General features: G+C 45.2%; 1 protein-coding gene across 5 annotated transcripts in view; it reads left to right on the top strand.

Annotated features, from left to right (window-relative positions):
* The window catches only part of Npas2 (neuronal PAS domain protein 2), a 182,948-nt gene that overhangs the window by 72,626 nt on the left and 96,440 nt on the right, over positions 1-13,882 (top strand). For all 5 annotated transcript variants that reach the window (XM_052745085.1, XM_052745083.1, XM_052745084.1 and 2 more), the window contains exon 2: positions 1,724-1,777. In XM_052745085.1, the coding sequence (XP_052601045.1) occupies positions 1,746-1,777 (32 nt within the window). In that variant the 5' untranslated portion in view covers positions 1,724-1,745. The remainder of the gene's footprint in view (positions 1-1,723; positions 1,778-13,882) is intronic.

Raw genomic sequence — 13,882 nt, 5'->3', positions numbered from 1 at the left:
GGGTGCAGGATTTCTTGCCTTTGCTCTGGTTCAGGTATGTGCTTGTGCATGTAAGCAACCGAGATCACAAGAGGAAACCGCCTCAGTAATGCTTTCATCTAAAACTTCAAAGATGCAGGATAGTGACTGGTGCATTTGCCAAGTGTCGAGTTCAGATGTCTGGGGAAGAGCAAAACTTGAAAGTGAGGCTGATTCATTGTCCCCACTGACCCCACCCTAGCTCAGCCCCTTTGCCCTCTCAGACACTGCCACCATCTGCTTCTAGTCCCCCAGTGGGCTCTGGCCTCATGGGCACTCTGAGTCTGATTCTCCTTGACTACTGGCTTTTAGGGGAGCACACCAGGCAGGTAGAGTAGTATTTGATAGAAGAAGGAATCAAGGATGTGTTCTGCTCTGGAAGAAAAACCCAGGGCCACCCAAGGTAGAAAGGGAAACTGCCATCTTTGGGGCCTGAGAGACTTTGAGCCCATGACCCAGAGTAGAGGCTCCAAGGGGTGAGCTAGGCCCTAGAGACTTGGGGATACAAGAACATCCCTGGATTATTGTGTAGTCTTTCACATCCATGAGCTTTAAGGACTATGGGTCACCCTTCTTTGAGACTGAGTCTTCCTGGTCACATGTTAGAGGGTTTGTGTCTTTGAATGGACAAAATCAAGGGCAGTGTCCCTGAGCTATCAGAGACGTCTTCCAGGAGGAGCTTACTGGAGTCAGTCTGAGATAGAGACCCTGCTTCATTGAGAGGGGTCTCGAGGACAGTTCTCAACATGTGACCAATAGGCACCTAGATCCATTTTTGAAAAAACGATGATTGGTTTGCTTAAAAAAAAAAAAAAAAAGACTCATTCCCTGGGAGCTACAATGGATTTTTCTAGAAGCCACTTAAGCATCTAATGATTTATCACTCTAATAGCACCAGGTATGTCCAACTTTCAGCCTACAAGTATCTGTCATTGTGATTCAATACAAAAATCATAGACACGCCTGAAATACTATGGGATGTGTGAGTATGTGTTTGTGTCATGTGTGTGCACGTACATGTGTGGGTGCATGGCCTATTGGGCACATATGGAGGCCAGAGGTTGTTATATCTTTTCTCTCTTGTTATCCACCTCTTTTTTTTTTTTCTTTTTGAGATAAGGTCCATCGTTGAACCTGGAGCTCACAGTTTGGGCTAGACTAGTGGTCCAGTGAGTCCTAGCACCTGTTTGTGCTCCCCAGTGTTGGGGTTACACACACACACACACACACACACACACACACACACACACACACACACACTACCATGTTCAGCTCTCACATGAGTGCTAGAAATCCAAACTCAGGTCTTCATGCTTCATGATAAACACTACCCACAAGCCACCTCCCCAGCCCCATCAGAAGGGTTCACTGCCATTTCATTTTGATTGTGTGGTTCCCAAGCAGACAACAACTGTTCAGATGACAACAGTGTGCTGCCCTGTCACAAGGTTAGACATGCTCAATGCCACGGATGCTTGTACCGAAACATAACCGTTTGAACTCACATGAACAAGAACACTTTGGAATCCTCAGTAAGTTTTGAACACACAGAGGGGGCTGCTGTGACCAGTAAGTTCAAGAATCACTGAGTTGAGGCATGTATATTAGATAAGACCAAAATAGTGTGACAACCATACAGACCTGTAAGAAAGATCTAGAAACAGATTGCAACCATCAGATTTTTTTTTTCTGTTTTGTTTTGCAGGCAAAACTGCATAGAAAATCTAATGGATGAAGATGAGAAGGACAGAGCAAAGAGGTAAGTGGGAGCCATGCCCCTGCCTCACAGTGCTTGCTTTCATTTACCCTCTATTTAACAAAGCATGACAGGCAGCTGTGGGATACGTCTACACACCCTCTCCCTGAAACATTTAAGAGTGGCTCTAAAATTTTGTGTCTCACCAGTGAAGTTATCCATTGTGTGGGACTTGCCAAGTCTGTGTTGACATGAACATGCTCATGTGTTACCCTGTTGACGGTGGTCTCCATACAGAGGGCTCTGGTTACTGCTTTTCCAGGACAGATACTGCTTAGTAAGGCAGGCTAATAGGAGTCAAGCCAGTCTGGGTTCAAGCCCTGGTGGTGGTGTTGGGGTACTGCCTGACTTTAGGTAGTCATAGCATCATTATTACTCAATCACTACTCTAGTCATACTCAGTTGTTACTGAGTGGTCAGTAACCAACCAGTACCGTGCTGAGCACTGTCCTTACATTATCTCAATTTCTTCTTCTTCTGTGAAGCAGAGGCATCGTGGCCCCTTGTGCCATGGTTGAACAGTCAGGATGTACTAGTCTGGCGGTTGTTATGTTAGAGCACCCATAACCCCGAATGTGTTTATTCCTTTATGAGCATTCATTGCATACCTATGGCATTCGAGGTAGTCATGAAGCTGATATTGAAGGTCAAGAATAGTCAAACGTCATCAGACTTGGCACAACCCACCCAAGTAGGCAATCACTGTGCTAAACTCGGTAAGCTGGGAAAGCAAGGGTGAGTAAGTGGCTTCAGTCTCCCCAGGGGTGCACGAGTTGATGAGTGATGAGGGCTCACTGAAGGCCATTAGGGTGCAAGGGACAGAAGAGCAGTAGAGAGAGTAGCATGACATGCAAACGGACTTTGCAACCTTACAGGTTGTGATCTATAGGTTGCAAAGCACTTCTGGTGGAGGCTGGCATGCCCAGGACCAGGCGAAGGGCCCAGAACTTGTTGTTTCAGAATAAGCTCAAGACTTGCAGGCGTCATTGTGTGACTGTTTTTACAGGGATGTTTGTGCACATGAATGAAGGGGAACCTTCATTACAGACCCACGGACCAGCCTCCGTCCTCCAGTCTCATCCTGTTCCCTTCTACGCTGTCCAGGACAGGCATTCTGTCCTCTGCTGTAGGCTTCCTCATGGGCCCATAAAGGACGTACCTACTTCCCTCCATAGAACTTCATAACTGAAGTCCCAAGAGACCACCCACTGTGGTAGCTCTAGAGCAACTGTCCCCTGAGGAGACAGCCATGAGAGACACAATTCTATAGCCATTTGCAAAGCTGCTCAAGTCTGAATCTACAAGAAAATGAGCAAGTCCGGACTGTTTCAACTTCCTCTAATATTTCTATTAACACAAGGTTGGTGTGTTGGCCAGTAGCTTAGGAACAAGTGTGGCATGGAGCGTGGAGTAGGGAAGTGACAGGACAGACGTCTCCTTTGATCTGATTTTTTCCGTGTTTTGGGGGGGTAGTCAGTTCTAAGGGAAGAACTTAAGGCTTCACACATGTGAGGTTATTTTACCCTTATCACTATTTTTTCATGTGCACAAACATCCCTGTAAAAACAGTCACACAATGACGCCTGCAAGTCTTGAGCTTATTCTGAAACAACAAGTTCTGGGCCCTTCGCCTGGTCCTGGGCATGCCAGCCTCCACCAGAAGTGCTTTGCAACCTATAGATCACAACCTGTAAGGTTGCAAAGTCCGTTTGTGCCCTCCCCAACAAGTAAATGAATGAACTTGACCACACAGGCCGAGCATATTCTTGCCTTCTCTCATGGACAGCCTGGCACCTGACTCTTCCTCTGGAGCGTTTTGCCTTTTGAGTTCCTGGAGGGTGAGCTAGGTCGTGCTAGAGACAGAACAGCCTTCATGGTCCCACACCCCTGTCCTCTCACCTGCAACACAGTCTGGCTTGTTCTACTCGGGGGGTGGGGGAGAGTATTTGGGGGAGCCAACCACCATTAACTTAGGTGTTAATCACCATATGTGTCTGAAACTTCACAGCACTTTACAACGATGTGTTGACAGAATAGCAATATGAATCATTTACACAGAGAACAGAGCAGTGGTGGCCAGCACTCATTGAGAGTTTCCTACTTATATCCACTGAGTACTGAGCTAAGTACTTCTGTGTGCATTATCTCAAATCATCAATTCAATATCTGTAGCTAGAGTTTTCTCTCCGGTCCCGCCAAGCCCCGGCAGTCCGACAGCCCACTTATAAAATAAACACACAGACGCTTATATCATTTAAACTGTTTGGCCTAATGGCTCAGGCTTCTAGCTATCTAGTTCTTACATCTTAAATTAACCCATTTCTATAAATCTATACCTTGCCACGTGGCTCGTGGCTTACCGGCATCTTCATATGCTGCTTGTCATGGCGGCAGCTAGCAGTGTCTCTCTGCCTCAGCCTTCCACTTCCCAGAATTTTCTTCTCTGCTTGTCCCGCCAATACTTCCTGCCTGGCCACTGGCCAATCAACATTTTATTTATACAGAGTGATATCTACAGCAAATATCCTTTTGATGTGTATATTGTTTTTATGCTAAACTAAGGCTTATGAAAAATCAAGGAAGTGGCAGGTGGGAAGTTAAATGCAGTCTTCCTTAACCTTAGAGTCGGTTCTAATCCCTTAGGACATGAGAGATTCTTTTCATCTAATTACAAATTCCCTGTGCACCCCCACAGGCCTAGACCAAGACTGTTTAAGTCCACAAGAGCTCTCTTTTGCCATCATTGACATTGATGTTCCCTCCTGACCACACATGGCCTCAGACCAACCTCTCCTTCACTCAACTCTGAATCAAAAGGAGACAAAATATATATATTCACTCTCTCTCTCTCTCCCCAACTTGCAGATCAGAAATATGGAGATGCTAAAAAAAAAAAAAAAAAAAAAAAAAAAGGTCTTAGCTAAAAGTTCCTTGAAATAAATCAGAGTCTCTGCCTTTTGTTTTCATTCATTCCCAATCCCATTTGCTTTGGGCTAAGAACGTATCTCAGTTAGTTAGGTAATCATTGCTGTATGAGAATAAAGAAAAAATGGTTTCCTTCAGTCAGAGTTCTGGTGGTTGATGGGAAGGGACTCTGGTGAGGAAACTGTGGGAGACAGCATCCCTATAGGAGCCAAGAAGTAGAGAGAGAGATTATGGTAAAGGATAGAGAGACAAAGAGCAGGCATGGAGGATGAGGATGAGGGAAGGCGAGGAGAGATGAAAGGTCACATTGCAAGCATCACAATCAAGAATCCAGAGCAGAGAGAGGCCAGTCTTGCTGCTCCCCATCGAATGCACACCTTCAGGATCTCACCCTCATCCCATTGAGGACCAAACTTCCAATGCATGCACCCTGTGGGGATAAATGACATCCAAACCACAGCACTGCCCCCTTCCTGAAATGTACCCTTTTGTGCAACTCTGCGTGGATGTCTACATACAAACAATAAGAAGAAGTTAGTCCTTGCTTCTCTCACCCTCAAATGCTCAGAGGGACTCAGAACAACTGTCAACACCCAATCCCTTGGCTAAGATGCAGCCAGCCCTTCCTAACACTGTGACCCTAGATGGCTTCACACGCTTTTCAAAACCTCCAGTTCTGAAGATTTCTGTGGCAGCAACATGGGAAGCCATTCCTGTAACACACCTGGAGACCCTGGAAGGATTTCCTTTCATTCACAAGATATTCTTGGGATATTGAAAATGTTTATTAGCTGGAGATTATGATCCTCATTGTCCTCCCCCAAAAATTTACTTTATATGAGTCATGGCTTTCAGAGCTTTGGGGAATGCACAGTGCCTTGAGATTGATGGTCACATATTCTGAAAAGGATTTTATCCCACTCTCTTCTGTGAATTTCCATGTAAATCCAGTGGGTGTTAATTGATTGCCTATAGGGCGAACTGCTAAACAGTCTTATTAATAAAAAACCTGGAGCCAGATATTGGGGTTTAAACTGAGAGATCAGAAAAGCAGAAAGAAGCCAGGCACATTCTCACCACTTGGAGATCCTCTGCCAAAGAGACCTACTTTCTGTCTACCCATGCCTATATGCCTTACTGTTCTGCCATCTCATTTCCTCCCTCCGCCCAGCTCCATCTCTTCCTCTTCCTGCCCAGCTCTGTCACTTCCTGTCTGTCTGTACAGACCTCCAGACCTTTATGGTTAGTACTGGGATTAAAAGTATATACCACCATGCCTGGCTCTGTTCCCAGTGTGACCTTGAACTCACAGAGATCGAGATGGATCTCTGCCTTCCAAGTGATAAGATTAAAGGCATGTGCTACCATTACCTGACCTCTATGTTTACTATAGTGGTTGGCTTTTTCCTCTGATCCTCAGATAAACTTTATTGGGGTACACAGATAAACTATCACCATAATTGCCCGTCATGTGTTCAGGACCATCTACTGCTCTGCTTTCTTTTGGGAAGACTTAAAACATGAACTTTGAATCCAAGAGGTCAAAAGAGAAACAGTGTGGTTGAGAGATGTAAGATCCCTGGATAGCCGGGCTGTGGTGGTACACGCCTTTAATCCCAGCACTCGGGAGGCAGAGCCAGGTGGATATCTGTGAGTTCGAGGCCAACCTGGTCTACAGAACGAGATCTAGGACAGGTAACAAAACTATACAGAGAAACCCTGTCTTGAAAAAAAAAAAAGATCCCTGAATAATGAAGCTCCCAGTTTGCCATTTTGTATAGGGGTATGTCTCTGTAATTCAAATGAATTGCTCTGTGTGTGTGTGTGTGTGTGTGTGTGTGTGTGTGTGTGTGACAGAGAGAGAGAGAGAGAGAGAGAGAGAGAGAGAGAGACATAGGCATCAACCATACAGAGCTGGCTTTAATTCTTCTCTTAAGTCTATTTTTGGACAGGCCACTAAACTGCCCTTAACCTTAGGTTCATCTACTGTAAAATTGGGGTGACAAATTCACAGCTTCCTTCTGAGACAGTGCCAGGCATTCAGTGTGTGTAAGTTTTTGGCACAGCTCGACATCCATGGTGCTGAGGAGACAGCTAAGGTATACAGACCCCTTGGTATGTCTGGGTCACCCGACCACAGATCCTCTCCCATTCTCGTGGAATCCCTGTAAAGCGGGCTATCACTGCTCCTACACTACAGTAGAGAAGCCTTAGGAGCTGAGATTACACAGCCCACCAGTAGCCCCAGGGATCAAATCTCCATATCCCTGACCTCCTCCCACACTCCCAGTAGATGCTCCCTTGGCCTTGCTTTGTGCTCAAGGGACAGGGACAATAGGTGCTGGAGGTTTGCTTTGCTCAAAGAACACAAGTGTCTACAGGTTTTCTGCGTCGTGGAATTGTTTGTTTCACTTGTTGCTAACGAGTGCTAGATGTTCGCTTCCGTTTTGACCTGGTATTGAAGAAATGCATGCTCTCCTCTTTCCATTTGGCTATGAAGGTGTTTCCGGAACTCCAGGCATTTAGTTGAGGTGAAGAGGAGGAAGGGGTTATGGCTTTGCTATGTTTTGTTCCAGAGAATCAAGAGTGTCAGGCAAGATTAGCTGGTATTTGGGGTTCTCAATAGAGGGATTGCTGGATCTGAAATGTGAGCTGAACTCTTGTTTATTCTTTGACCCTAATCCTTAGTCTCAGTGTGGTTTGGGCAAAAGGGAGGTATTCAAACAGGATAAGCAAGAATTCTGTACCCACCCCTGCACTGAGGTAGCCATGTGACAGGGAGAGTGTCAGCTATGCCCAGGTGTGTCGCTTCCTCTCAATTCCCAGGTGGAAGAAAAGGACGAGGACCCGTGACTGGGACCATCCACTTGCATTTGCTAACCGAATCATACAGTAAGCAAGTGAATGCTACAGGAGAAGGGCATGTAGCGTGATCCTGCCTTCAATGGGAACATTTGGGGTGGGGGTGGGGGTGGGGGTGGAGTGGGGGCAATCATGGAAACCATCATAAAGGAGGAAACAGAGCCTGCAGTTTGTTAGGCAAAGCCAGGGGAGCAAGTGAGCGATGTGTGAGCTCTGCCTTCTCAGGCAACTGCGTTTTCACAGACTGATCTTGTTTCATGTACACGATTTCTTTGGCTATAAAAAAAATATATATATATATAAGTCTGAATGGAAAGGCTCCTAGGCAAAGGCTGTGGCCAACACCGACGGCTTTGGGTCCACACGTGCTTGCGGAGCGCCACACCTACAGGCACCATGCCCTGGGTTCTGTGCTGCTGCTCCAGTCGAGTCTTGGATGCTGATTGTGCTGTGATTTCCTCTCCTAGGCTTTGGACTTGGTTTTATGTATATTATCATAAGCTCCATCCTGGGATAAAAATGACAGTAAGCCATTTTTGAGGCTTCCTCTGTTTGTTTGGATGGTGATTAAGGCAGCAGCAGGCATTGCAAGAACAAGGACGGGTAACAGGACATGGGACTCATTTATATTACCCTGTAATTTCCAGATGAGTGATTCTGTTCTCAAAACAAAGGGAAAAGTAGAACTATGCTTGCAGGCAGAATGCTAATTCTTCCCGTGGCCCAGTAAACAGCAGAATGGAAAAGGGGGCTCCCTCCTCTGGGGCCTTTTAGCTCTTACCTTGCTGGGTTCTGTTCTTTTGACTAAAGAGAACTGTCATCAGAAATCTGTGCCTGGAAGGTTTGGAAACCTGGGCTTGTCTTAGCTCAGGGAAACCCAGAACCTCTCTGGGGCATCTGAGGAAAAAGATAATTTATTTCAAAGCAAGTTCAATGATTTCAGTGAATTGCCAACTAATCAAGGATGGCCAGAAGTCCACCTTCTTGAGCAGACTGTCGTTCCTTGGAAAAGGCTAGCCATTCCTTTGAGGAGTTTAGTGACAAGCTGCTAAGGGCCAGACTCGAGTTAAATGATGTGAGTGTTAACTAAGAGTCACCGTGAAATTAGGCCAGCTTCCCATTGGGACGCAGACGTTTTTCTGAAAATGGTGGCTAAGAGTAAAGATGCCCTGTGCCATCTCAGAAGGGAGGAAATGCCTCGCAGCCACTCTGGATTGCTTGCCAAACCTGCAGAGAAATCATTAGTGAGGCCCCCAACTTCACCTCAGGTGGTACCAACTTGACCCATCTTACCCTGTGTGGACTTTTCTGCCCGGAAACCCAGATAACATCTTCTTCCACAACCTACTTAAGGCTATGGGCTTTATGGTGCCCCCAAATCTCTAAGATGGCCCCCTTTTTTAAGACCTCCACCTGGAATCCAAGACTGGCCATGTGGGACTGCTCTGAAAAGTAGTACTGTGGAGTCCTCCTCAGAAGCCCCAGAAGTGGCACAGTGTTTTTTAAGTGTCAAAGAAAAAATTGTTCATTGTAAACTCTATATCCAATGAAAATATCCTTTAGGGATGATGCTAAGTGAAGCTGATATCTAAGAAAGGGGACTATGCTGTCAGGAGACCCGCGAGGGAAAAATTGCTAAAGTAACGCCAACGAGGAGGAAATAATATCAGACAGAAACTGGGGAGCATGAGGAGGAAAGGGAGCAGTGAAGGAAATAGCAGCTAACTGGGGAGAGATAATAATGTCTGACGTATTCAAACTGCACAATTTCCTAGTGTATTCGGGGCTTAGCATCTGTCCACAGAGGACATAAAGAGCAGAAACGCCGCAAACTGGGAGAGCAAATAAAGAACTACACAGCGTAATTTCACCGGTATGAAGCCGGAGCTGGGAAGTAAGTTTCCATTGTGTGATCCCTAGAGTTTTTACTACACTAGGCAAAATACTAAAAAATGTTTATATAATTCAAAAGAAGATAGAAAAGATGAACAGGAGCAACAGCCAAAAAGAGTGAATGAACGAACAGAAAAATAGGTTATAGAACGATACCTTAAACCCAAACATAGATGCACACACCCACAGAAAACACACACACAGAAAACACACACACACACACACACACACACACACACACACACACACACACACGTGCCCGCAGGCTATTCCATTAAATACAGATTATCTAAATATGACACAGAGGTTGCCCAACGGGGTTTTTAGGTTTATTGATTTCTAATTAGGTGTATATGTGTCTTGTGTGGGTATGCGCAGAGTGCAGGTGTTGGCAGAGATCAGAGGCATCAGATCCTCTGGAGCTGGAGTTACAGGCATTTGTGAGCTACCTGAATTCATGGGTGCTAAGGAACAAACTTTGGTCTCCCAAGAGCAGTACCCTCTCTGAATCCCTGACTCATCTCTCCAGGGCAATATTTTTAATTATAATATTTTATGTAGTCTTTGAGAATATCATACAGGAGTACAATTTTGTTCATATTCACCCCTACTCCCCAGTGCTTTCTGAATTTTACCCGTATCACCTTCCAACTTTATGCTCTGTTATTATTTTCATAACTCATTGAGTCCAGTTAGCTCTGCCTATATATGCATGTGTGCGGGTTCATCTACTGAAGCATGGGTCAGCCTGCCAGGGATCATACCTGTCCTAGTTAGGGTTTCTATTCCTGACGTGAAACACCATGACTAAAAAGCAACTTGGAAAGGAGAGGGTTTATATGACTTACGCTTCCATATCACTCTTCATCATTGAAGCAAGTCAAGACAGGAACTCAATCAAGGCAGAAATCTGGAGGCAGGAGCTGATGCGAGGATCGTGGAGGGGTACTGTTTACTGACTTGCTCCTTATGGCTTGCTCGGCATGCTTTCTTATAGAACCCAGGACCACCAGCCCAGGGATGGCACCACCCACAATGGGCTGGACCTTCCCCCATCAATCACTAATTACGAAAATGCCCTACAGGCTTGCCTACAGCCCCATCTTATGGAAGTGTTTTCTTAATTGAGGTTGCCTCCTTTAGGATGACTTTAGCTTGTGTCAAGTTGATGTAAAACTATGCAGCACAGTATCCCCAAAGAAAACCAACTCTTCTCCACCTAGCAGCTATCAGCTATTAACAGCTCCTCATCTAGAGACGGGGCCTCATGTGCCCCTCCCCCATCGATTCTAGAGTGTTCTTGTGGTTGTGCTTGGTCTTTGAGTTCAAGAATTCAAAGGCCCTGTCATATCCAGAAGACACCGTTTCCCTCCCAGATTTTCCTGACCTCTGGCTCTTACAATCTTTCTGCCTCCTCTTCTGAAATGTTTCCTGAGCCTTGGCATACCCTTGAGGGTGTGAAACAGCTGTCCCATTAATGCCTGATCACTCTCCAGACACTCATTCTCTGCGGTTGGACCTGTTGTGAATCTTTGTATTAACCACCCACTGAACAAAGATGCTTCTCTGATGAGGACTGAAAACTGCACTCATCTATGGGTATAGAGAGACATGTTTAGAAGACAGTTTGATAGAGTGTCCATTTAGCAAAATAAGAGCAGTAGGTTCCCCTGTGGAGCCTGTGAGCTCCCCAGCCTTGGGGGTCTGGCCATATTTTCAGTACTAGGCATGAGCTTCATCCTGCGGAATGGGTCTTCAATCCAATCAGAACGTGGTTGGTTACCCCCATAATATTCATGACACTGTTGCACCCATGGGCATATCTTACCAGGTCAGTTGTTATTGTAACTCCCAAAGTTGACAACTGTATAAGACTGTTGACAGCTTTTCTTTCCTTCTGGTACTATGAACTCGAGTCATCAGGGAGGAAGCTTGATTTCTCCAAGTCTTGTGACCCAAACATGTGACGTCTTCAGCAACAGGATCTTACCATCAAGCAGAATGGGCTTTTTTTAAAAAGTAGCACATATACATGCTGTCACAAGACACTTACCACAAACCTAATCCTCTAAGTAGGTTAAAAGCAAAATGGAAAATTATACATGGCACCAACAGTAATTTAGAGAAAGCCAAAGTGATAACCAAATATATGTCAGAGCACAAACTAGTACCAGAAAGACAGGGTGACATTGCATGAAGATAAAAGATCAATTCACCAAGAACAGATAACAATTCTAAATGTGTGCACACTCCAAGGCAAGCACTTCCAAGTCTGTGCAGCCCAACCTGAAGAACCCAGAGGAGTCTTCACTATGCCTTTCTCAGTAATACACCAGTGAGCCGCAATGCGGCAAAGATGTCAAAGAGCTAAAACGCACCAGCAGCCAACAGAATCTGATTGACATTTATAGAACACTCCACACAGCAATATCAGGATCCGATTTTCAAGTACCTATTGAACATGTACCAAGATAGACCAAATGTTGCTTCATAAAACAAATGTAGAGAAATCCAAATGAACCAAAATTAAATTAGAAACAGAAAAATTTTAGGAAAAGAGAAAAATCTCTGGAGCTTAGAAATTAAATAACAAACTTCTAAGCAACACACAGATCAAAAGGGATGTCTCAAGGAATATTAGAGAATATACTAGCTGGATGAAATGAGAAAATGCATTTCAGGTGCAGTGTGGGGCCTAGAGAGAACCCTGCAGCAGGAGATGCTCACATTAGAAAAAGAAAATGTCTTACACCACTACTCCACTCCCACCGTAAGAAAACAGGGGCTGGAAAGATGGCGGCTCAACAGTTAAGATGCTGCTGTCGCAAAGGACCTAAGTTCAGTTCCCATATCAGGGGACTCACAACTGCTTGTAACTCTAATTCTGAGAGACCTTTTCTGACCTCCTCAGGTACTGCACACACATGGGTACACACACACACACACACACACACACACACACACACACACACACACACTATTTTTTAAAGAAAAAAGTAGAAGCAAGGGTTGGGGAAATGACTCAATTAGTAAAGAGCCTGCTGTAGAAACATGGGGACCTGCGTTCAGAACCCTGACCCTAGCTAGCACCTATGTAAAAGCCGGGTACCTATAACTCCATCACTGGAGGTCAGGGGCCCAAACAGGTGGCTCCCTGGATCTCGATGGCCAGTCAGCCTGTCTGAATTGATGAGTTCCAAGCTTACTGAGAGGCTTTGTCTCAAAAACTAAGGTGGAAAGCAATTAAGGAAGACGGATGTTGATTTCATGGCTTGCTCAGCCTGTTTCTTATAGAACCTGGGACCACCATCACAGGGGTTGTCCCACCCACACTGAGCTGGACCTTCCGGTCTGTACACACCAACCGTGGGAGTGGGGAATAAAGGGGAGATAAAGAGGTGAGAAGAGAAATTGAAGAACACAATAAATTCATAGACTAAACACGGCCAGCCATGGTGGCCCATGCTTTTAATCCCGGCACTGGGAAGGGAAAGGCAGGCAGATCTCTGTTAGTTCAAGGTCGACCTGGTCACATAGTGAGTTCCAGGCCTTCCAGGGATACATAGTGAGTCCTTGTCTTCAAAAAGAAGAGTAGCACAAGTCAAAAAACTTGAAAGTAAAACAAAACAAATAAACAAACAACAAACGGAGAAAAGTTGACTAAGCAAAGAGCTGATTCTTTTTTTATTTTATAATCAATTTAATTTTACATATCAGCCACAGATTCGCCTGTCCTCCCTCCTCTCACCACCACCCCGCCTTCCCCCTCCAATCCACCCCCCATTCCCACCTCCTCCAAGGCAAGGTCTCCCCTGGGGAGTCAGCCCAGCCTGGTAGATTCAGTTGAGGCAGGTCCAGTCCCCTCCTCCCTACACCAAGGCTGAGCAAAGTGTTTGTTCAGATTCTTGAATCAAGCAAACTGACAACCCTGGTTGAGACTGACTCCTCAAAAGAGACAGGAATTGCCAGGAACAACGAGGAGAGAAGACACACTGCTACACAGCTCTTTGACATTCAAAGAGTCATAAGGAAGTTCTGCGACCAACTGTGTCCACGTAAATTCAAGAACTCAGATGGGATGGACTCGTTCTTTAATAACCACAAGCAACCAAACTCTCGCAGGCTAACACAGCCTGAAGAGTTCTCTGATACATGGATTTGAATTTACAAATGGGAACTATAAAAGCCCAGATCCAGATGGTTTAATTGATGAATTCTGAATTCTGCCAAATATTGAAGGAAGAAATACCTCCCTCTTTATGTAGTCCTGTGTGGAAAGTAAAAGAGGGGAAAATACATTCCAGCGTGTTTTATGAGGGCAGCATTGAACAAATGAAAAAAATAAACTAAACCATGTCCCTTGTGAATGCAGAAAGAACATTCCTCAAGAAAGCAATGGAGTCCGGCGTGGTGGTGCACCCCTTTAAT

This window comes from Peromyscus californicus, unplaced genomic scaffold (genome assembly GCF_007827085.1).
Source record: "Peromyscus californicus insignis strain IS unplaced genomic scaffold, ASM782708v3 Scaffold_19__1_contigs__length_69161282, whole genome shotgun sequence".
In the NCBI taxonomy this organism is placed as follows: Eukaryota; Metazoa; Chordata; class Mammalia; order Rodentia; family Cricetidae; genus Peromyscus; species Peromyscus californicus.
The sequence above is the reverse complement of the archived record's forward strand: the minus strand, read 5'-3'. Positions and strand labels throughout refer to the sequence as shown.